The sequence below is a fragment of the Polypterus senegalus genome, chromosome 4 (genome assembly GCF_016835505.1).
Source record: "Polypterus senegalus isolate Bchr_013 chromosome 4, ASM1683550v1, whole genome shotgun sequence".
In the NCBI taxonomy this organism is placed as follows: domain Eukaryota; kingdom Metazoa; phylum Chordata; class Cladistia; order Polypteriformes; family Polypteridae; genus Polypterus; species Polypterus senegalus.
The window spans coordinates 249,691,657-249,717,423 of record NC_053157.1 but is presented as its reverse complement, the minus strand read 5'-3'; the positions used below and the strand labels follow the sequence as shown (position 1 = coordinate 249,717,423).

General features: G+C 42.2%; 2 protein-coding genes across 2 annotated transcripts; both read left to right on the top strand.

The window, feature by feature from the left end:
* Positions 1-930: 930 nt before the first annotated feature.
* On the top strand, positions 931-15,770 carry LOC120529030 (E3 ubiquitin/ISG15 ligase TRIM25-like). The gene is made up of 4 exons (XM_039753091.1): positions 931-1,509; positions 8,446-8,541; positions 13,813-13,969; positions 15,745-15,770. The coding sequence occupies exons 1-4, from the start codon at positions 931-933 to the stop codon at positions 15,768-15,770; spliced, it is 858 nt and encodes a 285-aa protein (XP_039609025.1).
* An 895-nt stretch (positions 15,771-16,665) lies between these two features.
* LOC120529029 (tripartite motif-containing protein 16-like) lies at positions 16,666-25,537 on the top strand. Its single transcript, XM_039753090.1, has 4 exons — positions 16,666-16,710; positions 19,241-19,400; positions 21,948-22,013; positions 23,609-25,537. Exons 1-4 carry the CDS (start codon positions 16,666-16,668, stop codon positions 24,148-24,150), a joined length of 813 nt encoding a protein of 270 aa, XP_039609024.1. The 3' UTR covers positions 24,151-25,537.
* The last annotated feature ends 230 nt before the right edge of the window (positions 25,538-25,767 follow it).

Below are 25,767 nucleotides of genomic sequence, written 5' to 3'. Positions count from 1 at the left end.
TGTCTGGTATCATGTTAGTGCTGGTGACAGCGAGTCCCAGTGTGGGGTACTGAGAGGTGACAGGCTGGAGGAGTCACTTATGTACTTAAGTGGAATGAGACTGAGGTGGGCTATTACAGCGGGTCTGGCATTAGGACATCACTTATACCCAATTGTGTGACTAGGATCTGTGTGTGTTAATCGTAGGGTGCAGGAGTAGACGAGCCTGTTCAACAGACTTGATTACGTCTCACAAATCCTGAGATAAAACGACTTGAATAACCAAGAAAATCTAAAAACCTGTGAAGGAGCCGAGAGTGGTGAGTGCCTGCTGTGTCTGTCTGTCGGTCGGTCGGTCTGTCGGTCTGTCTGTCTGTCTGTCTGTCTGTCTGTCTGTCTACCTGCCTGCCTGTCTGTTATCAGTTTTTAAGATGTTTTCAAATTTCTACTGTTCTTGTGTTTATTAATGTATCATATTATTCTTTTTCTTAAACTGACTGGGATTCATTTGGGATCTTTACTGAATAATCTGATAAATTCCTGGCATGGACAAAGAAAAACACAAAAATTCATTATTGATAAGCAGGAGACGAGAATTTATTATGGGATGGATAATTTGTTTAATAAAGAGGACTAATATGGAGTCTGATGTGGACTTCAGTGTGTAATAAATAACTAAGAAATACTGACGTGAATTAAACTTTAGCAGACCCCCTGTGACAGCTCATCTCTTCTGTCACTTGGTGGTCTTCACTCTCTGAGCTCCTGTCTCACATTAACTGTTCACCCTCAGTGTCTCCTCAGATGTCCTCTCTGTGAGCTCTCAGCTTTCTCTTTAAATCTCCTCCTCCTCCTCACTGAGCACAGACAAACTTTCACTTTCGTTTCTTCACAAGTCACTTCCTTGTTTGTCTGACTGATTCTCTCTGCCTGCCGCTCCTCAGACTAACGATGGCTGAAGCCCAGCTGCGTGGATTACTTGACGAGTTCACCTGCTCGGTGTGTCTGGACACCCTGACTGACCCCGTCACCATCCCCTGTGGTCACAGTTTCTGTCTGAAGTGCCTCATGGACTGCTGGGATCAGAGCCAAGTGTGCAGCTGCCCTCAGTGCAGAGAAAACTTCACCACGAGGCCTGCTCTGCAAAGAAATAGTCTGCTGAATGATGTCATCATGAAATTTAAGAGACCAAGAATCAGTCCTCCTCCTCCTCAGAATTATGCCAGCTTTGGAGAAGTGGAGTGTGACTTCTGTACTGGGAAGAAGTTCAGAGCGGTGAAGTCCTGTCTAACCTGCCTGGCCTCCTACTGTCAGACTCACCTGCAGCCTCACTATGAAGGAGACGCCCTGAAGCATCACAAGCTGGTTGATCCTGATAGCAATCTGAAGGAGAAACTCTGTGAGATACATCAGAAAAGTCTGGAGATGTTCTGTAAAACTGATGATTCCTGTATCTGCATGATGTGTGTGGTGACTGGACATGATGGGCATAAAATGGTCAAGCTGGAGACGGAAAGGGAAGAAAAGCAGGTGAGTGGAGTTTAGTTTTTAATGGAAACTGTTTGAATAACTTTGAGTTAAGGAATTTGTCCATTTAATGTGACAGAGAAATCTATTCATCTACAGTAAAACTCGATTATCTGTCACTTGATTACCTGTCAGGACTAAATAATTAAAACCCAACCTTGTGCACACCAGCGTGTCCCGATTACTACTGCGAGTTCTGCACATCGGAACAACAGAAATCCCAGTGTCCGTTACGTGCCTTCAGCTTTAATAGCGGTTTGTAGCTTTTCTCTTTTGTTATAATTAAACTAAACTACTGTACATTGTTATGGCCTATCAACATATGTGTGTGGTGTTTGAACTTATTAAACGTTTACGAAACAACAAAAGCTCTTCAAGTATTGCTTTAATGGCGGACTAGGAAGGCCAACAGAGAAAGATATAAAGGGGGTTGCTGAAATAATTAAAAAATGTGTTGAAAATGGAAACCAGTGACGGTAATGTTATTCTATATTAATGTTAATGGTCTTCTGCATTGTCATTTTCTTTATATATTCTGTTAAATCAGGCGGTGTTAATATATTGTGGTGTTCAGACAGCTTGTGATGCTCTGTTTGGGGGCAGAATGGACAGAAAGCTGTAAGTGAGGGGACTGGCTGAGGGGCTTCTGTTCTGTGAGGGGCGGACAGGAGAAGTGAGGAGAGAAGGGAAGGTGTGGAGCAGGGAGTCAGGAGACAATAAGCAGGAGTGTTTGTGGGATCAGAAATACACAACGTGAGTGGCAGTGTGGTGTTATGGGTCCACAGCTCGTTGAGCAAAGGCCATTCATTTTAAATAAATAATCACCGCACCCGAGGCGGCTTCGTGAGGGGGGGGCGATGTTGTAGCGAGCCGCGGGGCGGTCGTCAATGTGGGCGTTTCTCACCGTGTGCACAGGTGAGGAACTGCCCACATTCGTGATTGCTCCCGTGGCTAATGCTACAGCTGTAATGGCCCCTCACGTTATTTATAAAGAAGCGCGAGTCGGTTGTGGGGGGAAAAGAAACGATCGGAGAGGAGAAAGGAGATAAGGAAAGGAAAAAAGATGGAAAGATAAGAAAAGGAAAGAAAGGAAGAAGACGGAGGTTACTGGGAGCGAGGAAGCATGAGGTGTAAAAGAAAAAATGGAGAGAGAAAAAGGAAAGGAGAGGACGGAGGTTACCGGGAGCAGGAGAGGAAGCAGGCGGTGCGTGAGTGTGGTGAGCGCGCGATCGAGCGCTCGTGGACAGCTGCGTGGAAGCTGGGTGTTAGGCCGACACCCAAGTGTTTGTGTTGATGTCGCTCCCGCTGAGCGATCAGGTAGCGGGAGTGACCAAGGGAAGGCGACTGGCCGCAGAGAGGCCATGGAAAGGCAGCGGAAGTCGGGAGACTTGGTGGTTGGAATCCCCAACGTGGGCGACCTGGCCGTTGGTGGAAACCAAGTTCTCCGAGGCTGGGATGAGTGCCATACCGGAGCCAGGGTTTGGGAGGTCTCCAGTCTCATGCGTGTGTTTCAGGAGGGCAGCTGCAGAGAGCGTCTTGCCTGCTGCTAAGCCCTAACGGGATAGGCAGGTGAGACGCTAATAGAAACGATACACCGGATTTGTTGTTGTTTTAAAGACTGCTTCCTAGAGAAGATTTTAACCTCTGGTTTTTAAAGGATTGTTTTTTCTTGTTATTTTAACCTCCACGTGTTCTTTTTATGGATTATTTATTTGATGAAGATAGAACTGCACTTCATGAACACTTTTTTTTGTTGACTGTTTTTAATAAAAGCACTGTTGCACTTTCAACCATTCCCTTGCTCAGATGCTCAATTTGCCTCCATTGACTAGCTCTCTCGGTTTCATTATCGACGGTGTTGGGTTCAAGTGCTTCCTAAATCAAAGGGAGTGTGGAGCCAGAACCCACATCGTCACAGGCAGGAGATCAACTGATCGGTAGAGAAAGCTTTCTTTGATTGTTTAGGAGGTGAGCTCTGTAAGCCAAATAACGGAGTGTAAGACAGGACACCGCTTGTGAGGCAACAAAGACTCCAAATAATACATAAAAAACTCCAGGACAGCTGAGATGTATTTGCTTATTACGCTGGTCATTACAATATTATATAAATTAATTCATTTTGTTAATATAGTTGTTTTACGACTGTTCGCTACACTAATCTACTGTATGTCATTTTTAAAGTAGCTGCTCCGTTATCCGTCTTTTCTCTTATCGGTCACAGCCTTGGTTCTGACTCCTGACTGATATTGAGGTTTTACTGGACCTTATAAACCTGATTTTTCAAGTTCAGAGCATTGGCTGCTGGAGTCCATCCTGGTGAGACTGTGTGCAAGTCATGAAGCAGCTCAAGATAAGATCCCCAATATGGCCCACAAACAACTGAGTTCTCTCCTTACAGCCAGCTGAGTTTCTTTCTGCTCTGATCAGTTTTTCTTTTGAGTACCTAAGGCAGTGGTAGGCCAACTATTGCCTGCTGTCTAGAAATGTCCACTGGCAGGGGTGTGAGCGTCATGTGGGTTACGCGTAGAAATGTCTGACATTCGGACCCTCCTGAGGTGTTCTTAACAAGAAGATGTTACAGTTGGCTGATGTAAGCGTAGTAAGTGACCATGGAGTGTCATCCTAAACATAATTCAATAGAAGGTCTGACACATCAATTGAGACACTTTGGACTGCTGACACTTACACGCTGAGTGTGCTTAGCTGCTTGTCTGCCTTTGTGGTATTTGTCCATTTTTAAAGAAATTGAGTTTGTATTTGGCTGATTTCATGGCTGCGTAAGAAATACAGTATTGTCACATGTCAATCTATATTGTACTCCAGAGTTAAGTCTATGATTCTTACAATAATTTCAGCTCAAAAATTTCAATATATTATTGCTGTGTAGATTTTCTGTTTTTAATGATACAGTATAACATGGCATTGACCAGAAAGCAGAAGACAGAGCTGGAGGTGGCAGAGTTAAAGATGTTAAGATTTGCATTGGGTGTGATGAGGATGGACAAGATTAGAAATGAGGACATTAGAGGGTTAAGAGGAGAAGAGGAAGGCCTAAGAGAAGGTTTATGGATGTGGTGAGAGAGGACATGAAGGTGATAGGTGTGACAGAGCAAGATGACAAGGCCAGGAAGATATGGAAGAAGATGATCCAATGTGGCGAAGAAGAAGAAGAAGCCGCCGCCATTTGGTGCTTCTTCAAACAAAGAGTGTCACATTGGCTCTGGAAGTAAGTGACACAAATGTGGCTGAATATTAAAAGAGCTCACATCACAGGTGAAGACGTGTTGAGAAGCCAACACCATAAACAACAATGAAGTCTATGAAGTGTCCTGATATTTTTCAGTTAAATACGAATCAGATCACTAATACCAACACCTAATTCTTGATCTATTGATGTTTTCAATTGTTTGGCTATCACTTGATTTGGATTGCTTTACATAAATCAGTTCTTCAGATGTCCCTGAAAGCAGACATGTAATTGTAAGACAGACTGGCCCTGCTTAGTCAGAAGTCTTTTTCTTAAGCTGCCACTGCCTGCCCCTCTTTTATTGACTCATAACTTCAGCTCAGATGCCAGTTCACTTCATCAGGACTCTCCTTGTCAGTTCTGGGTGTCATCTGTTTAGTCTGATCAAACACAGCAAATGACTCCCAGCAATATCTCAACTTGATGGACAAGACTTAGTAGGAATTAACAGTAAAAAGGTTGGATTTCTGTTCATCCAAGACACTTACAGCAGCAAGTCCATTCATTCCTTTATAACCCTTTCCAAGCACTAGAACTCTGATCTCTGCCCCTGGATTTGATTCTGCCCTGTAGTAAGACCCTTATTGTGGCCAGCACAAAGGCTAAATGATCTTTTCTGCTCCAAAGGGTAGCATAGTGCCAGAGGGTAAGAGCTGAAGAGCCCTGTAATGGAGTTGAATGTGGGGGTCTCATTCAGCCCTGACTTGATAAAGGAAAGCAAGGTTCACAAGTAAGGGAGACCACATATAAAATCTGTAGAATTACTGAAGGAGGAAATCAACCAGCAGTTGTGCATTTTTTTGCCACTTAAAGATAACCAGTGTGGTCGTTGCCCCGGACACAGACAGGCAGACACGCTCATGTCACCAAACTCACGTTTATTTTCCATTGCTATTTACAAAAGTCAGTGCTCACAAGCCCCCAATACCCCTCAGTCCAGGCCAACACAATGCCTTCTCTCTCTTTTCTTCTTCAGGCCACCTCCTGCCTCCTCCAGAGACCTTGTCCACTCTTCCACCCGACTCAAGTCCAACTCCGAAGGGAGGCAGCCCCTTTAAATAAGCACCTGGATGTGCTCCAGGTGTGTTCCCGGCAATCTCCCACTGACATGCCCCAGTGTGACGGAAGTGCCGGCTGTCTCCCTGGAAGCACTCCGGGTGTCCCTGTTCCTCTTCCCCCCAGCAATTCCTGATGTGGCGGAAGTATTGAGGTCCAGGGTCTTCCAGGTATTGGGGTCCCCCTGGTGGTAACCACGGGTCCCTACAGGGTCGAGCTTCCCAGCTCTTTACCCGCAGCCCCCAGGGCAGACACCCCCTCAAGGTCTGGAGGAGGCACAAGCCCTCCTTCGGTCTTCTCGAGCATCCTGGCTGGGTACCACCCTCATCTGGGTACCACACCAGTAATTGTGAAACCTCAAGGACTTTAAACTGCAGTACAACTCACAGTCACAGGGAGAAAAGGCCAAGAAAGAGAAAATAATCTGTTAGAAGAAAGACAAAGCAAACTGAATGTTCTTCCACGTGTGCCAGAGGAAGCTCTCCATGGATATCACAATCTGGACAAAGCATCATGTCCACCTGAGTGACCATAAACCAAGTCAGGCGTTCACCTGCTCGGAGTAAGAGAACTTCTGACTGTAACTTGGTAGTTAAGATAAAGCCAGTGGATGAATTCTAGGAGTTGACATCACCATAACTATGTGAAGGAGAAAGCTTAGCTGTTGTGAGGGTCTCTTCATAAAATTAGTAAGAAAACTAAAGTGGACTTGAATCAGTTCAGAAGAGCATCACACACACACACACACACAGACAGAGGAGCTATAAGGGAGTGTAGGCAACCTGTGAGGAAAACCAAACTGCCATCAGAGTGCTGACTCTAGAAACTTAATAAGTAGCTAAGAACTGAAGTAGAACTGAGACGAGAATATTTAAAAGCTGGTTCTGAAAGAATGAGATTAGGTGGACTGGGGCTTTGAAAAATTAGCTCTATTGTGTGTGTATTCAACCTCGATCTTCTTGTTTTTCCTCTCTTCTTAGAGAATCTGGAGTAGGGGGCTCTCAAAAACATGGCCTGTTAAAGCTGTTGAGAAAGTCCTTGGTTGATTTTTGGATATACAAGAAAAGAAAAATTTTATCCTTTCCAGTGTGAGGTGCGCAGAGTGAAGAGTAAAGCAGACAGGCCTGTTCCTTGTGCTGCTCCAGTGTTACTCACACAGTCCTTGAGTCTGCCTGACAGATAGTCCATCATCAGGACACCACAGGCTCACCCACCTGCGCATCTCTGAGCTGACCCCTTAACAGGGATGGCTGGGTGGTCTTGAAGGCTCTGGAAAAACCAAAAACATAAATATAATAAACATCTCTCTATTATAATAAAAACATCTTGGGAGACAAGATGTGATCTTTATGAAGGGACTTTTTGGAAGCTCAGAGAGATGGAAGCAAGATCCGTGAGACAGAGACTTTGCCCATTTCGAAAGTCTACAAAAAATAATGGTAAAGATCGCATTCGCACAAACAAATGGAAATTATTACTAATGGAACAGTGAAAAGAGATCGAATATATTGTTTGCATTGAAACTTTAAGTCTGAGACTTGTACATCGTCTAATTCATGTTGCCATCAGGGAAAAGTAGTGTTTCTTCCCAATGAAGAAGCCTCTCCATGAGAGTGAAAAGATTTGTGGTTTGGTGAAAGTGAAATCCACATATGTGGTCACGCTTGGGTCACAGAGTGGCACAGATACACAGGAGATTTTGGAGACAAACGTTATTCAGACACTTCAAACAAACATAAGTCTCTTTCAGGAGTGAATCGAGCCCCGTATGTAGTCGGAGGGGACAGTTCCGTCTCTCAATTAGAAGAATAGAAAATCTTCCTGTTCATAGGGGCGTGCATCAGGGGCGAGACCCCCCACAGGAGTAGAGGATGTCTGGGGGAGAAGAGAGACAAGGCAGTGAGACAAAAGGACAGGTGCTGTACAGGCTTTTAAACGTTCGAAGTGCCGCACGAACCAAACCTGGGGGTGGGCGAGCAAAGTGAGCAGGGGGCGGAGCTTCCTAGTTTTATTTAAAAAAAAAAAATCTGTTACGTAAACAAAACACCTGAGCTAAGTAACATACAAAAAATATCATTTCTGAGTTTTAGAATTTCTTTAAGTTGCCTTCTTCCTCAATTCAACAGAATCGTTTGTATATTTCGGTATCTTACTTGACTCCATAAAATGACAACGGCAGACAATGTCCTCACATAAACAGGATATCAAATGACCTTATAGATCCTATAATTACTGACATGATGTCTTTAAGTCTTCCTGGCCTTTCACCAGTTTCTTTACTTACACACTCCAGTTTGTTTTTAATTATTTTTGGTGTTGTGTGAACTTCACATTTCCCATTTTGTCGATGTGATGTCTTCTAAACGTCAAGAACTAACTCATACAGCAGTGTGCCTTCAAACTGTCTTCTGTATTTGACATACACTTCAAGTCCAAACTCATTCATGCGTCGATAAATTAAACCATTCGTTTAATCTTTATTGTCATTTATGTTTATTAAATCAAATCTAAGTTGTGTCATGAAATGTCAAACAAATGTGATGTGAAAATATCAGGACTTAGAAAGAGAACAAGAAATCACAAAGTGAACGTGAATTCTGATCTGACCACGCGTGTCCTCTTGTGTGTCCAAACAGAAACAGCTGGGGGCGACATTGAGTGACATCAAGAGGGGACTTGAGGAGAGAGAGAAGATAATGAAGGAGACGAGGAAGGCGATGGAGGAGATGAAGGTGAGTGGAATAGTAAGACAACACTTCATATCAAAGAGAGGAGAAATAAATGAGAACTTGAAGAGCAGCAGAGCTTCACTGGTGATGATGTGTAGAGACACAAGAAAGGGAGAGTTAGAGAAGACGTTGTGTGGTGTCCTTCATGACCTTTCACTGTTGACAGAATTCCATGTGTTATTCAGAGTAGATTCAGACAACATCACCCTAAAGTCCTCTGATATTCCATCAGGTGCTAAAAGGAGACTTAACTCTACTGACAGAAACTCACACTGAAGGTCGACGCTGATGTTCTGAATTAGATCAGCTGGCACAACATTCCTAATGGTCTACATTTTTTTTTTATTTTAAAAATATCATTGCATACAATCAAATTCAAATTATACAACAAATGACTTTCAAAGCCAAAATAAAAACTAATTTAAAAAAATCAGAAAGTTAAAATAGAAATCTAAACAAAAAAAAATGGAAAAAATAAAAAACTACCAAACAGGATTCACCCTGCAACCCAGAAAAAGAGTGAAGAGCCAAGAGCTGGGCCAAAATTACTGATAATTTAAGAAAATGAATAAATAAATAATTAAATAAAAAGGCAGAATTTCCTTTTCCTCTGCTCTGGGTGCTTATTTTAAAGTTTCATTAATTAGATCTTGCCATATTTTAAAAAGGTTTTGAACACATCTTCTAAGTGAGAATTTGTTTTTTAAATGTCAAACATCAGTGACCCAGTGGGGCCGGGGGTCTTCAAGTTAAGCAGGACAAGTCTACGAGCTCACAAGGTGGTAAAGGCAGTTACAGTCAATGTGTCCTCCTCCACTTTAAGCCCGTCAGGTAGCCCACCAACCACAGCTGTTAATGAGTTAGAAGTGATTGTGACCCCAAGGCTGTCTGATGAAACATTCAAACATTTTGGCCCTAAATGATGTTACTTTGTTTTCCTCCCAAAACATGTGGCCCAGTGAGGCTGGAGCTGATTGCCACACTCGCAAGTTGTATTCTTACCCAATTTTAAATGAGATAAATGTGATTGATGAAAGAGTCTAAGTCAAATGGTTGAATACTTTGCACAACTGAACACAAGGAAAACCAAGGAGCTGGTGGTGGATTTTAGGAGGCCCAGGCCCCTCATGGACCGCATGATCATCAGAGGTGACTGTGTGCAGAGGGTGCAGACCTTTAAATACCTGGGAGTGCAGCTGGATGATAAATTGGACTGGACTTCCAATACTGATGTTCTGTGTAAGAAAAGACAGAGCCGGCTATACTTCATTAGAAGGCTGGCGTCTTTCAACATCTGCAATAAGATACTGCAGATGTTCTATCAGGCAGGTGTGGCGAGCACCCTCTTCTATGCAGTGGTGTGCTGGGGAGGCAGCATAAAGAAGAGGGATGCCTCACGCCTGGACAAACTGGTGAGGAAGGCAGGCTCTATTGTAGACACAGAGCTGGACAGTTTGATATCTGTGGCAGAGCGACGGGCACTGAACAGGCTCCTGTCAATAATGAAGAATCCACTGAACAGGATCATCTCCAGACAGAGGAGTAGCTTCAGCGACAGACTGCTGTCACTGTCCTGCTCCACTGATAGACTGAGGAGATCGTTCCTCCCCCAAACTATTCGACTCTTCAATTCCACCCGGGGGGGTAAACGTTAATATTATACAAAATTATTGTCTGTCTGTTATACCTTCATTGTTCTTATCAGTATGCTGCTGCTGGAGTATGTGAATTTCCCCTTGGGATTAATAAAGTATCTATCTATCTATCTATCTATCTATCTATCTATCTATCTATCTATCTATCTATCTATCTATCTATCTGTGTGTATTCTATGCATGACTGACTTTTACTCCTTTTCTGAGATATTCATTAAAAGGTCCTTTTCCCACGGTATCCTAGGGGAGATTTTTTTAAATGTTTTTATATGTTGCTGAGATGCTGTCTGACTCCTCAAGACTGATAGGGATTTGTTCTGGAAAAGAAATGGGTGGGATGTGGGGAAAATTAGGTAGGTTTTTTGGGTAGATTTTTGTTGTCTGTATCTTCTGTAAACTTTGCTAATAATAGTGGAGTTTACTTACTTGAAAACATCTTTATAAAATTCCACTTGGTTGCCATCAGGGCCTGCTGTTTTCCCTCTTTGGAGTGAGTTTACAGCATTCAGTAGTTCTGAGAGTGTCTGAGGTTTGTCCATTTCCTCTGTACTAAGAGTGTCCATCTGTTGTGTTTGCATTACATCGAAGAACTCCTCAGATTGTGTCTCATCTTTGTTAATGTGAGTAGAATATAAAGACTTATAGTACTGGCTAAATCTCTGAGTTATATTTTTATGCTTCATGACTTTATCTCCAGTTGTGATTCTAATTTCTGTTACTGCATTGCAAGCTTCCTGCTTGTTGATTGCTGAGCTAAGATCTTATTAGCCTTCTCTCCGTGTTCACCGTAATGATGTGGTGATTTAAAGATGAGTTGTTTAGGTTCTTTTGTTATCAAGAGGTTAAATTCTGATTGGGGAGCATGTCTTTTCCTGTAAAATGCCTCATTTGGAGAGATGGGATATTCTTGATTTATTCTGGAGGTCACAATGGGCTTCTCTTGTTCATTTTGGTATTTCTCAGATTTATTAAACTCCACAGGTTAAGGATCTCCACTGTTTGACTGAGTGCAGGCTTTACATAACGTAAACATCCAAATGTTTTACTTAAGCTTTAATATTTTATCACAAAGGACAGTAAGGTTGTCCAGTGGTGGCATCTGCTGAATCTCAGATCCACTGTCCTCTATTTACTTTCCATGTGGAGTTTATCCCATCTTCTAGTATCTCAATGGATTTCTTCCAGTTATTCCAGATCTTCCACCACATCCTCTCATTTCCGTTTGGTTAATTGGCAGAAACACTAAATTAGTTCATTGTGATCACTAGTGTAGCTCTGACCCTGTAATGAGCTGGCAGACTGCCCAAGGTAGCACACTCTCTGATGCCCAGTTCTGCCAGGATTCGTTTATGTGAAAGTTCTCATCCAGCAGAGACAGAACTCTTCACATACATTTCTGTGCCCAGACAGATCAAACTTCCAACCTAATTTATTTAACACAGACTCACATTAAACAGACCAACACAATCAAGTGTACTAAAGTACTAAATACAGCTGGTCCAGACCACTGGGGTGTGTGTTTAGTTCAAAGAAAGTAGGTGGGGCACAATGTGTCACTCAACACTGTGTAGTCCAATCCAGATAAAGAGGTGACAGTTGAAGAAGTACAAAGGTGAGCCAATCTCACAGACTGACCTTCACTTTGGTTTATGGTTCTATGCTCATCTGCTTTTGTTGTTTCCTCCTAGAATTCCTGCTTATTAGTGATGCATGAAATCCCCCCTCTACACCCATGATGACCGTGACATTTTTCAGCCAGGATTCCTTCCACTAGATGTTGTTCAAAGTCTTGTTTCATGTCTTTTTTGTTTATTTGTTTATGTTAATGTTGATTTGGTTGAGTATGTGCTTTATTCTTTGTTTTTGATTTTGTCTATAAGCTGCCTGTGTTATGTTCCATGTGTTTTGTGTGTGGCTCACCAATAGGTGGACCATCTGCCTATCACCACCTGGAGCTTCCCTTTGGCCTATAAACCGTGAGGGTCTCCCACAGTTTAATTGTGAATGTGCTCTGTGTGTTTGTCAAGTTCTTGTGTTCTTTTGGCTGTGCCTTATGCTTTTGTCATTTTCTATGATTTTTCAACCTGTGCTTTGTTTTTAAACAGCTCTCTTTGGATTCTGTTTGGAAACTTTGTTTGTTTTGAATTGCCTTGTTTGGCTCAACAAAGAGTGTCTTTGTATGTGGAATACTACTTTATGAAGAATAAATCTTTAATTATATAAAGATTTTATGAGGGTCATTTTCTATCTATCTATCTATGTGTATAATTTCTTCAGTCTTATGTAGACTAGTGTGTGGCATAGTCTGAACTTTTGATCACAATATCACTACTGCTCCTCAGCTTTGTACCTAAGTCTTTAAATTGTTCTGCAGTACTGGTGGTCTGATCCAAACTCTTATAATTGTTCACTTAGAACTGGGCACATGTGACAATGACAACTGGATCCTTCCTTCCCTGCTCTGGCCAGGAGCCTATCCACCCAACCAGGGAGGTTTTCCACATGTGCACCAAAAGGCAAAACACTATGAGACTCTCTGTATTTTATGTACAGCTTCATCTAAATTCCCTAATAAATAAATCTCATATTATCATTTCTTCCTCATTCTAGTGGCTGGTTAGGAGGTGACTTTTTAGGGCTTCTTATCCTTGCCATGTATCACAGAGTTATTTGTGTCTGAAAAGTTCTGAAAACAGCAGAACACCTCCAGTTTTGGGGTTGATGACCCTGGACAGCAGGCCCCTTTAACTTCACATTTACTTCCCACATAGAACACCCCACCAGGTGTCATCATATAAGTATGAGCCATAGTTACAATAGCATTAGTAATAATGCAAAGTTCATAAATGAAGTAGAAATACACCAAACATGGAAATAAAAATACAACTCTGAGCTTTACAATGAAAAACAGATGGAAGAAGGTAAATATGCAAAGAGTTCATGAAATTAAAGGAAATCTGAAGCGCCTTGGCCAACACCTAGACCCTCTTGTTTAATATCTCCATCTCACAGGTCTGACATGGTGACATCTGACACCCCAAACTAGAATACAACTAATATACACAAGTCTCTAGTCCAGAAGTACTTTTATTTTAACACAATTACCTTCTAACACACAAGTTAACTCCTCTTTACAAATACTTCTTCTTCTTCTTCTTCTTCTTCTTCTTCTTCTTCTTCTTCTTTATTCCTGGTGTGTTGTCCTACTTCACTCCTAACCTCAGGCTGAGCAGGAGATACCCATTTTAAAGGCAGACTTTTATACAAACTACCAGGTCAAATGGGGTCCTTACAAGATAGTAGAACTATCCCACAACAACTCCTGCCAATGGCTCTCAAGATCCTTCACAAGGAAGCCTTTTATGACTGCGTATCTCATAAAGTCCTGCAGTTCCCTTAATAACAGCATCAGGAGAGTGATGATGTTATTTGGCATAATGGGGGGAACATAATGTATGGGAGGCAGTCCAATTGATCTTCCTTCTGCAAATAAAGTACCACCAGTCACTCCAGACAATTCAAACAGTCCTTCACAGCTTCAAAATATCAACAAATGTGTATTGTGATTGGTTATTCTTATCAGGTGACTCAATTCTAAATCTTTAATCTGTTTCTTCAGATGTCCGTGGTAAGAGAGGTGGAGGAAAATGAGAAGAGCTTCACTGATCTGATACAGTGCATCGAGAAAGCCCACAAGAAACTGACTGAGAGGATCAGGGAACAAGAAAAGAGAGAGATGGAGAAGGCTGAAGGAGTCATGGAGCAACTGGAGAAGGAGATCGAGGAGCTGAAGAGGAGAGAAGCTGAGCTGAAGGAGCTTTCAGAGACCAAGGACCATCTCCACTTCCTGCAGGTGAGAGTGACACTTCACAGTGAGTCTGATCAGACTGGAGTGTGTGGGACCAGAGAACATTTAGAGAGAAATTTAAAAGATCTGAGGAGTTTATACAACATGACAAGAACAGGACATTCAGCCCAACACAGATCGCCTTTTCATGTTTCCTTAACATTTCAAATATTCTTTTTACAAATATCTCAAAGTTTGTAACAAAAATGTACATGACAGACAGATGAATCTACAGCTGGCTGCGTGAAAAAGTTAATTTTTTATGAAGTGTAAAAGATAACATCTAATAAAGGATGGTGCCAACTCTTGTACAAGGCCACCTTCTAATTTCTCCTTCCTTAAACTGATGAGATTCAAATCCTTCAGCATTTCCTCACAGCTCAGACCACACAGTCCAGTTTCGTCTCTCTTCTCTCATCTTTCTCATTTGCTTTTCTCTCACACTTCACACAATAGTCCTGATGCCTGCTGTATTTTGCAGACGTTAGGGAGATTCTCTTCTTGATTTACACTCCACACATGATGGTCGCTACATAACTCAGCTTACCGTAGCTTTCTCTGCTTTGTGTGGTTGATGATGGTGATGAAGACACAAAGGCTCCCAAGATTTCCTCACAACTCTCACTTCTGAGCTGAAGACCTTCAAATCTATAATCATTTTGTAAAGCTTTCTCCCTAGATGTGTTGTCTTTACATTTAACTTAATTTCATTAAGATTGTATCAGAACCATAAAAAGCCCAACGCCTTGTTTTGTGGGCCAAGTCACTTCTGGACCCACCTGCCTTTCATGGAGTCCTGTGTCAAAAGCTTATTGATAGTTAAGGTCGATAATCTCTGATGCTCCATTACACTCCGCCAAATATTCTCTCATTAACAACCAGCAAGTCAATGACAGGCATTCTCACCATCTAAACCCACGCTGACTGCCTCCCACACTGATCCTTAATTCAGAAGAGCCCCCTCTTATCAGTATTACTTATTTTTTAATGTCTCCTTTCTGAAATCTCATCCCCTATTCTCTCCTGATGCAGACTTTCTCATCTCGCTGTGTCCTTCCTGCTGATGGAGACTCGCTGAGCTTCACAGTCACCGCTGATTTCTCATTTGAGGACCTGAGAAAGGAGCTGTCAGGTCTGACAAAGAGTCTGGAGAAGATCAGCCAGGAGGACATCATGGCAAGGACTCCATCAGGTACAGCGTCTGGTGACATTGTGTTTGTTATTGAAGTCAATTAGGAGGACCGGAGTGACAATAAGAGGACACTGAAGAAGATCTACTCTTAAACATTTATCTGCCATCCTTTGCTGTTTATTATTTTTTACTTTATAGTGCCTTTCACAGTCATTAGCTGAGTGATAACAAACTTGGTAAATAATCAGCTGTGTTTAATCAGATGTTTTGGAATTTTAACTTGAAATGTTATACTCCTTATACTTTTTCGATATACTCTCTTAGAACAGAAATGTGCTTTAAAATGGCTAAACCGTCTCAGAGCACAAATGAATTGTTTATTTGAGAACAGAATCAAATTGAGCTCAGCGTCAGTGCTTTATAATATCAGAACATCTCAATCTGCTCCTGCTGTCTTCGCTGTCCATTACATTCTGCTGGATTGAGTCCACATTAAAAGTTCACGTTCATCCATTTTCAGCTCTGCTTCCTCTGGGCTCTCGTGTTTTATATGCCTGCTGTTGTTTGCTCAGAAGTCATGTCTCCCACCGACATTTAAATGGATTTTACACACCAAAAGCATTTTATTTGATATATTTTGGTGGTGAAGATAAGCAAAATGGAGGATTGTGTTAAAACTCTGACAACTTGAGGACCACCTGAACATTTCAGTGAGTGCGGTCTCAGAGTAAAACACACTTTATAAATTATGAATTACAAACGTTTACACATAAAGATAGCGATGTGTTTAAACACAAACTAAGGTCAAGCAGCCAAGAGCACAGAATCCATCCCAGCCGTCCACCACATTAGACATATACTGTATGTGTGTAATGTAAAATAACGAGAGAGTGGGCACAAAGAGTTGGGGTACCACCCTGAAATACCCCCTTTTAATGATGAAGATGAAGTAAAAAGCACAAAGACTTAGCACGATGATGATGTCTGCAGGAATAAAAGGCTGTCAAGTTAAAGTCACTTGTGAGTCGGAGCTCCGTCTTCCTTAGTCACAGATCCATAATGAACACCCACTTCTGGTGACATTTTAAAGTGGTGTCATTGAAGAGGCGGAGCTTAATTAGCGGGCTGTGGAAGTGACGTCACTCATCTTGTGGCCTGTGAACTCACTGACGTGAAGACATTAGCAGGAGCAGCACCCTCTCGACTCAGGGTGGGATTTTTTAACTAGATGGAGCCATGAAGATGTCCCCAACTGTACCTGCTTGTCAATATGTATAAAATACAGTATATTCATGACACTGTATGTCAGGACAAAAACCAAGCCATCGAGTTCAATGGACCCTCTGTAGACCTCTGTGATCAAATTGTGGTGAGGAGTAGAGCAGAGCAAGGTGATAAAGCCTTTTGTAAAGCTTTGAGTGTTCCCAGCAGCACAGTGGCATCAAGAATTGTAAAATGGAAGATGTTTGGCGCCACCAGGACACTTGCTAGAGATGGCCAGTCTGAGTAACTGGGAAGGAAGGGCCTTGGCCAGGGAGGTGACCGAAAACCTAATGGCCGCTACAAGAGAACTTCAGTAGTTCTCTGCTGTGATAAGAGAAACTGTAAGAAGGACAGCCATCTCAGCAGCACTCCACAAATCAAGTGTTTATGGTAGAGTGGTTAGGCAGAAGATACTCTCGAGTAAAAGACAAATGACAGCCTCAGAGCATCAAGGAAAAGATTCAATGATCTGATGAGACAAACATTGAACTCTTTAGACAGAAGTCCAAGCAGGATGTGTGGAGAGGACCAGGCACTGCTCACTACCCACCTAATTCCATCCCCAGAGTGAAGATTGTGGTGACAGCATCAGGTTATGGGGACAGAGTGACAGGTCAGAAGTGAGGGAAAGAGAAGTGCAGTCAAATACAGAGAGGATCTTAAAGAAAACCTGCTACATCAGACTTGGGCAATAGATCAACAACCTGAAGACTACAGTCAAGACAATCTGGAGTGGCTTTGTGACAAGTCTGAGGGTCCTTGAGTGACCAGACTGAGACCCCACAGAATGTGTCTGGAGAGACCTGAAGATGGCAGTTCACAGACACTTCACTTGAAATCTAACAGAGTTTGAGAGGATCTGCCAGGAAGAATGGGATCAACTGCCTAAATCCAGGAGTGCAAAGCATGAAGTGACACTTAGTCATGAAGACCACCAAAGACCTGAATTAAGTGTCTGAATACTTCTAGGAAGGAGAAGTTTTAATTTTGATTTGTAATAAATGTGCAGACCTTTCTGAAGACCTGCGCTCACTTTGTCATTATGGGTTACTGAGTGTAGACTGATGAGTACAAAAGGCACATTAATTCATTTAAAATTAAATCAACAACACAGTAAAGTGTGCAGAAAGTGAGGGGGTCTCAATACTCTCTGACTCCCTGTATATTTATTATTAATATCAATATTCAAATCGACATTTGGTCTAATTTGCCAGCCCTTGTGTATTTTATAAATGTTTTATTTTATTTTAACATTTGTAATATGTGTTTAAGAACTAAACTAAGATCACACAATGTCATCTTCACAGTTTCCATTCTTCTTCTCTTTTCTTTTTATTTTCAGCTCATGAAGCTCCAGTTTTCACCCTCCAGCCTCCTGAACCTCAGAGCAGAGACGACTTTTTAAAATGTGAGTTTGTGTTTTGACTGAATGGATCATCACAATAAAAATCATTGAAGTTTTAATAGAGCAGGACAGGCTTAGGATTTGAAAGTCTGAGTGTTGTGTGACTGAGGGGCTGAGAGTGAATGGGGGTCCTGTGACTGGTGCATTATGGGATTGAGAGACTTAGGCAGTGAATCACCAAAGCCGTCTGTTGATTCCGAGTCTTGATGTGTCCAAAAATGTTAAAAAAAGGAAAAGAAAATAAAATCCAGGTCGTGGGGTGCACTTACCTATTCACATGACTGTATATACAGACACAGTATTAGTTTAAAAATAAAGCACAATTGTATGTGAAATAAGTTAAAGCTGACAAAAGTCCTCATCATCCTCCATTCTTTACTCCACAGAGCAGATACTTTGCTTTGAGTTCTCGACTTCACAAATTTTAAACATTAAAACAAATGAAATGGCAGAGAAAATTATTTGGGCTCCTTAGAAGTTCAAAGACCCCACTGGACTGTTTTGACATCTCACACTGACTGATTCCTCTAATGAATGTCACCGGGTTCTACAGTCATTCAGTCAAGTCCTCACTCTGCTGTGTTGTGTCTTTGTGTGCCTCACACTGAACGAGAACAAGAGAAGAGGAGGAGATGAAGAAGGTCACAGCCTAGGGTGGTCAAGGTGAAGACTTCAAGACCAGCTCCAAAGAGCTTCATGCTCCAGTGAGCACAGCTGCTAATATTCTCAAGATGTTTGAGGGTCTGCAGGATTGTAGCCCACCTCCCTGATGAGACCACCAGAGTAAAGCTGACCTCAGATTGAAGAGAAGGAGAGTTTAAATGGTGGAGAAAATGCAGTGTGGTGTGGTGGTGAAGACTTTTGAGTTCAAACCCTGATGTTGTGGGTTGAAATCCCACTACTGACACTACTGTGTGACTGACCTCATGCTTTGTGTGGTTGATGATGGTGATGAAGACACAAAGGCTCCCAAGATTTCCTCACAACTCACACTTCTGAGCTGAAGACTTTCAAATCTATAATCATTTTGTAAAGCTTTCTCCCTAGATGTGTTGTCTTTACATTTAACTTAATTTCATTAAGATTGTATCAGAACCATAAAAAGCCCAACGCCTTGTTTTGTGTGCCAAGTCACTTCTGGACCCACCTGCCTTTCATGGAGTCCTGTGTCAAAAGCTTATTGATAGTTAAGGTCGATAATCTCTGATGCTCCATTACACTCCGCCAAATATTCTCTCATTAACAACCAGCAAGTCAATGACAGGCATTCTCACCATCTAAACCCACGCTGACTGCCTCCCACACTGATCCTTAATTCAGAAGAGCCCCCTCTTATCAGTATTACTTATTTTTTAATGTCTCCTTTCTGAAATCTCATCCCCTATTCTCTCCTGATGCAGACTTTCTCATCTCGCTGTGTCCTTCCTGCTGATGGAGACTCGCTGAGCTTCACAGTCACCGCTGATTTCTCATTTGAGGACCTGAGAAAGGAGCTGTCAGGTCTGACAAAGAGTCTGGAGAAGATCAGCCAGGAGGACATCATGGCAAGGACTCCATCAGGTACAGCGTCTGGTGACATTGTGTTTGTTATTGAAGTCAATTAGGAGGACCGGAGTGACAATAAGAGGACACTGAAGAAGATCTACTCTTAAACATTTATCTGCCATCCTTTGCTGTTTATTATTTTTTACTTTATAGTGCCTTTCACAGTCATTAGCTGAGTGATAACAAACTTGGTAAATAATCAGCTGTGTTTAATCAGATGTTTTGGAATTTTAACTTGAAATGTTATACTCCTTATACTTTTTCGATATACTCTCTTAGAACAGAAATGTGCTTTAAAATGGCTAAACCGTCTCAGAGCACAAATGAATTGTTTATTTGAGAACAGAATCAAATTGAGCTCAGCGTCAGTGCTTTATAATATCAGAACATCTCAATCTGCTCCTGCTGTCTTCGCTGTCCATTACATTCTGCTGGATTGAGTCCACATTAAAAGTTCACGTTCATCCATTTTCAGCTCTGCTTCCTCTGGGCTCTCGTGTTTTATATGCCTGCTGTTGTTTGCTCAGAAGTCATGTCTCCCACCGACATTTAAATGGATTTTACACACCAAAAGCATTTTATTTGATATATTTTGGTGGTGAAGATAAGCAAAATGGAGGATTGTGTTAAAACTCTGACAACTTGAGGACCACCTGAACATTTCAGTGAGTGCGGTCTCAGAGTAAAACACACTTTATAAATTATGAATTACAAACGTTTACACATAAAGATAGCGATGTGTTTAAACACAAACTAAGGTCAAGCAGCCAAGAGCACAGAATCCATCCCAGCCGTCCACCACATTAGACATATACTGTATGTGTGTAATGTAAAATAACGAGAGAGAGTGGGCACAAAGAGTTGGGGTACCACCCTGAAATACCCCCTTTTAATGATGAAGATGAAGTAAAAAGCACAAAGACTTAGCACGATGATGATGTCTGCAGGAATAAAAGGCTGTCAAGTTAAAGTCACTTGTGAGTCGGAGTCCGCCTTCCTTAGTCACAGATCCATAATGAACACCCACTTCTGGTGACATTTTAAAGTGGTGTCATTGAAGAGGCGGAGCTTAATTAGCGGGCTGTGGAAGTGACGTCACTCATCTTGTGGCCTGTGAACTCACTGACGTGAAGACATTAGCAGGAGCAGCACCCTCTCGACTCAGGGTGGGATTTTTTAACTAGATGGAGCCATGAAGATGTCCCCAACTGTACCTGCTTGTCAATATGTATAAAATACAGTATATTCATGACACTGTATGTCAGGACAAAAACCAAGCCATCGAGTTCAATGGACCCTCTGTAGACCTCTGTGATCAAATTGTGGTGAGGAGTAGAGCAGAGCAAGGTGATAAAGCCTTTTGTAAAGCTTTGAGTGTTCCCAGCAGCACAGTGGCATCAAGAATTGTAAAATGGAAGATGTTTGGCGCCACCAGGACACTTGCTAGAGATGGCCAGTCTGAGTAACTGGGAAGGAAGGGCCTTGGCCAGGGAGGTGACCGAAAACCTAATGGCCGCTACAAGAGAACTTCAGTAGTTCTCTGCTGTGATAAGAGAAACTGTAAGAAGGACAGCCATCTCAGCAGCACTCCACAAATCAAGTGTTTATGGTAGAGTGGTTAGGCAGAAGATACTCTCGAGTAAAAGACAAATGACAGCCTCAGAGCATCAAGGAAAAGATTCAATGATCTGATGAGACAAACATTGAACTCTTTAGACAGAAGTCCAAGCAGGATGTGTGGAGAGGACCAGGCACTGCTCACTACCCACCTAATTCCATCCCCAGAGTGAAGATTGTGGTGACAGCATCAGGTTATGGGGACAGAGTGACAGGTCAGAAGTGAGGGAAAGAGAAGTGCAGTCAAATACAGAGAGGATCTTAAAGAAAACCTGCTACATCAGACTTGGGCAATAGATCAACAACCTGAAGACTACAGTCAAGACAACTCTGGAGTGGCTTTGTGACAAGTCTGAGGGTCCTTGAGTGACCAGACTGAGACCCCACAGAATGTGTCTGGAGAGACCTGAAGATGGCAGTTCACAGACACTTCACTTGAAATCTAACAGAGTTTGAGAGGATCTGCCAGGAAGAATGGGATCAACTGCCTAAATCCAGGAGTGCAAAGCATGAAGTGACACTTAGTCATGAAGACCACCAAAGACCTGAATTAAGTGTCTGAATACTTCTAGGAAGGAGAAGTTTTAATTTTGATTTGTAATAAATGTGCAGACCTTTCTGAAGACCTGCGCTCACTTTGTCATTATGGGTTACTGAGTGTAGACTGATGAGTACAAAAGGCACATTAATTCATTTAAAATTAAATCAACAACACAGTAAAGTGTGCAGAAAGTGAGGGGGTCTCAATACTCTCTGACTCCCTGTATATTTATTATTAATATCAATATTCAAATCGACATTTGGTCTAATTTGCCAGCCCTTGTGTATTTTATAAATGTTTTATTTTATTTTAACATTTGTAATATGTGTTTAAGAACTAAACTAAGATCACACAATGTCATCTTCACAGTTTCCATTCTTCTTCTCTTTTCTTTTTATTTTCAGCTCATGAAGCTCCAGTTTTCACCCTCCAGCCTCCTGAACCTCAGAGCAGAGACGACTTTTTAAAATGTGAGTTTGTGTTTTGACTGAATGGATCATCACAATAAAAATCATTGAAGTTTTAATAGAGCAGGACAGGCTTAGGATTTGAAAGTCTGAGTGTTGTGTGACTGAGGGGCTGAGAGTGAATGGGGGTCCTGTGACTGGTGCATTATGGGATTGAGAGACTTAGGCAGTGAATCACCAAAGCCGTCTGTTGATTCCGAGTCTTGATGTGTCCAAAAATGTTAAAAAAAGGAAAAGAAAATAAAATCCAGGTCGTGGGGTGCACTTACCTATTCACATGACTGTATATACAGACACAGTATTAGTTTAAAAATGAAGCACAATTGTATGTGAAATAAGTTAAAGCTGACAAAAGTCCTCATCATCCTCCATTCTTTACTCCACAGAGCAGATACTTTGCTTTGAGTTCTCGACTTCACAAATTTTAAACATTAAAACAAATGAAATGGCAGAGAAAATTATTTGGGCTCCTTAGAAGTTCAAAGACCCCACTGGACTGTTTTGACATCTCACACTGACTGATTCCTCTAATGAATGTCACCGGGTTCTACAGTCATTCAGTCAAGTCCTCACTCTGCTGTGTTGTGTCTTTGTGTGCCTCACACTGAACGAGAACAAGAGAAGAGGAGGAGATGAAGAAGGTCACAGCCTAGGGTGGTCAAGGTGAAGACTTCAAGACCAGCTCCAAAGAGCTTCATGTTCCAGTGAGCACAGCTGCTAATATTCTCAAGATGTTTGAGGGTCTGCAGGATTGTAGCCCACCTCCCTGATGAGACCACCAGAGTAAAGCTGACCTCAGATTGAAGAGAAGGAGAGTTTAAATGGTGGAGAAAATGCAGTGTGGTGTGGTGGTGAAGACTTTTGAGTTCAAACCCTGATGTTGTGGGTTGAAATCCCACTACTGACACTACTGTGTGACTGACCTCAGCAAGTCACTTCACCTGTCTGGGCTCTGATTAGACAAACAAAAGAAAGGAAACAATGGAATCTCAGATGATGGGAGTCACCTTGGATAAGAATGACAGTCAAATAATAAAAAGGGATGACAGGAAACACACAAAAGAAAGAAAGAGAGAGACAATGACAGATGTGAAAGGCACTATATAATAGATAGATAGATAGATAGATAGATAGATAGATAGATAGATAGATAGATAGATAGATAGATAGATACTGATTGTAACTTTTATTAAAATAATCTGTGTTTGTGAAGTGTGGCAGTGGATTGATTTTAAATTAAAGAGGTGGACTGTGACAATAAAAAGTGTCATTTTAATAAAGCCAGTGGTCAGTGTGGACAGTCTATTAGAACTTTGACCTCAATGGTGACCTTATTCCATTTTTCATAATTTCTGACGAATGAGACGACTTCCAAATGTCCGACCTGCTTGCCTTTCACTTTGTTCTCTGTTGTTATCTTTTAATGAATTAATTTTAAATCCCCACAGATTCTGTCCAATCAGATGAGCTCTTTTCTATTAGTGTCTCATCAGTGCAGCTCCTGATTGGTTCTTTTTAATTGTCTGTGTTGTGCTCCGCCCCCAGACCCGTTATACTCTCCCAGATTTCCTCACTCATTTTCTTTTCTCTCCTTTCAGACTTCTGTCCCCTCACACTGGACATCAACACGGCACACAGACGCCTCCATCTGTATGAAGGGGACAAGAAGGTGACATTAAAGGGGAGACAAGCTGAATATCCTGATAATCCTGACAGATTTGACTGCTGGGGTCAAGTTCTGTGTAGAGAGGCTCTGACTGGGTCTCGCTGTTACTGGGAGGTGGAGTGCAGTGGACGTCTCATGAGGATTGGAGTCGCATATAAAGGACTGAGCAGGAAAGGAGAGGACTGGGAGTGCAGCCTTGGAAACAATGACAAGTCCTGGTGTTTGCTGTGTTCTCATTCCCAGTACTCTGTGTGTCACAATAACCAGCAGACTGTAATCAGCGCCCCCTACCGCCCCAGAATAGGTGTGTATCTGGACTGGCCTGCTGGTTCTCTATCATTTTATAGCGTCTCACACACAATGACCCTCCTGCACAGGATCAACACCTCCTTCACTGAGCCCCTCTATCCAGGGTTTTTGCTTTATAATTACTCCTGCGTGACAATCAGTCATCTGACACCATGTGACCACTGACCAGTACCCTACTCTGGTCACTTGTTGTCCCTACAAGCTCAGGTCCTCTTTGTGTTTGTAGTTTGGTGTCAAAATTAATTTTACACGGTAGGTGGGGGGCAGCTCCTCTGTGCCTGAATTTGTGGAAACAGCTTTCAGGGTCTCCATTATTATTGGGTCTGAGTAGCCAATCAGGTGAGTGTGTCATAGTGAGGGGCGGTGACACCTCAGACCTACAAATGCCAGTCTGAGCAGCAGGGGTCACTGTTGAGTCACAGCCACATGTTCTTCAGGCTGACACCCCAACAACTGATGTGTTCTCTGAGTGTCACTGAATGTCACCTGTTAGTCAGTCTATATAGCTCCTTTCAGTTGTGCTGCTCCAGCAGGAACACATGCCTGTCTCAGTATCCAGAGCCTCATTCCAGTGACTATTTAGGAGCACAGAGTGACAGAAGTGACTGGAGTTCTGCCCTCAGAACAGACATTGTCTGCCCCTCTATTAGTTACTCAGGTGGTCTGTCACCTCTGAATGAACTCACTGTGAATGGCTAAAGACGAGGACTCATCACTCAGTCACATGTCTGCCATACTGATGGAGTTTGGTGTTTTACTGAGTCACTTGGTGTCATGTTAGACATTAAACTGCACCTCCTCCTTGTTGTTCCCACTGTCACCCAACCTCAAGGAGACGAGGCAGCTGACTGACTTTACCTTCACTATTGGTGTTCAAAGTGACAATGAGAAGTGACACTTGGGGACACTTTTATCTTTCCACTGACACACACATTGTCAGGATTAATTTACAATTTCCTCAGGACCCCTCAAGGAGGGGTGTGTCACCTGACATCAGTCTGTGTGAAGAAGCCAATGAAGGCCCAGGCTGACAGCCCCCCAACTGTGTATTACAGTCCTCACCAGAATAAGTGAGCCCCTACTAGTGTCTTCCAGCTGCCCATACTTATATCTCCCTTCCCCTGGTCTTCAGGAGTCTTAGTCCCATTGATCCTTGAGAAAGGCATCACAGAGATCACTCTAGCCCAGGCTCTATTGTGGAGTGCTCTCACCCAGGCCTGCCTGCCAGCAAATTCCAGAGAGGATCAAAATCCGTTAACCTTACCACTGTCCTAATCCTTCTGATTGCCCGGTCTTTGTGCCCTGATTGCCCGGTGAATGCTCCAGATACTGGAAGTATGATTAAAGAAATTCTTGGACAATGAAACAGTTGGTTTATAGTGGTTGCTGACCTACTCCTGTTTTGAGTGACAGCTGTATTCCTTTCTTTTCTGAGATATCCGTAAGGCAATGGAAGGCAACCTTTTTCAAGTTGCGGTGCACTAAGTCCAAAAATATTCTTTTGCGACGCACCTGAGGGACTGTCCATAAATAAAGTCGTGACGACACAATCTATGGACAATCGCCAATAAAACCAGTTAATTTTACAAGTTTGAAAGACATTTTATTAAGAAAGGAATCAAAGGATAAATCTTAAATTTAATGAATGTGAACGTTGAGATTGTTTTTCAGCACATATCAGATTGATGTGAGGATCAATTTTCGAAATACAGACGCGCATTTCCTTGTCGATCATTTGAAGTCTCTCGCGTTTCTTAGACTTCATTTCCGTAGGTGTTGAAA

Bases quoted from the DNA above. Each gene is read 5' to 3' on its own strand.
- LOC120529029 (XM_039753090.1), top strand. From the start codon at position 16,666: ATGGCCAGTCTGAGTAACTGGGAAGGAAGGGCCTTGGCCAGGGAG. The intron at 19,401-21,947 runs GTACAGCGTCTG...TTTTATTTTCAG, and splicing joins CATGGCAAGGACTCCATCAG to CTCATGAAGCTCCAGTTTTC. The intron at 22,014-23,608 runs GTGAGTTTGTGT...CTCTCCTTTCAG, and splicing joins CAGAGACGACTTTTTAAAAT to ACTTCTGTCCCCTCACACTG.
- LOC120529030 (XM_039753091.1), top strand. From the start codon at position 931: ATGGCTGAAGCCCAGCTGCGTGGATTACTTGACGAGTTCACCTGCTCG. The intron at 1,510-8,445 runs GTGAGTGGAGTT...GTGTCCAAACAG, and splicing joins CGGAAAGGGAAGAAAAGCAG to AAACAGCTGGGGGCGACATT. The intron at 13,970-15,744 runs AGATCGAGGAGC...TTGTTTGCTCAG, and splicing joins CATGGAGCAACTGGAGAAGG to AAGTCATGTCTCCCACCGAC.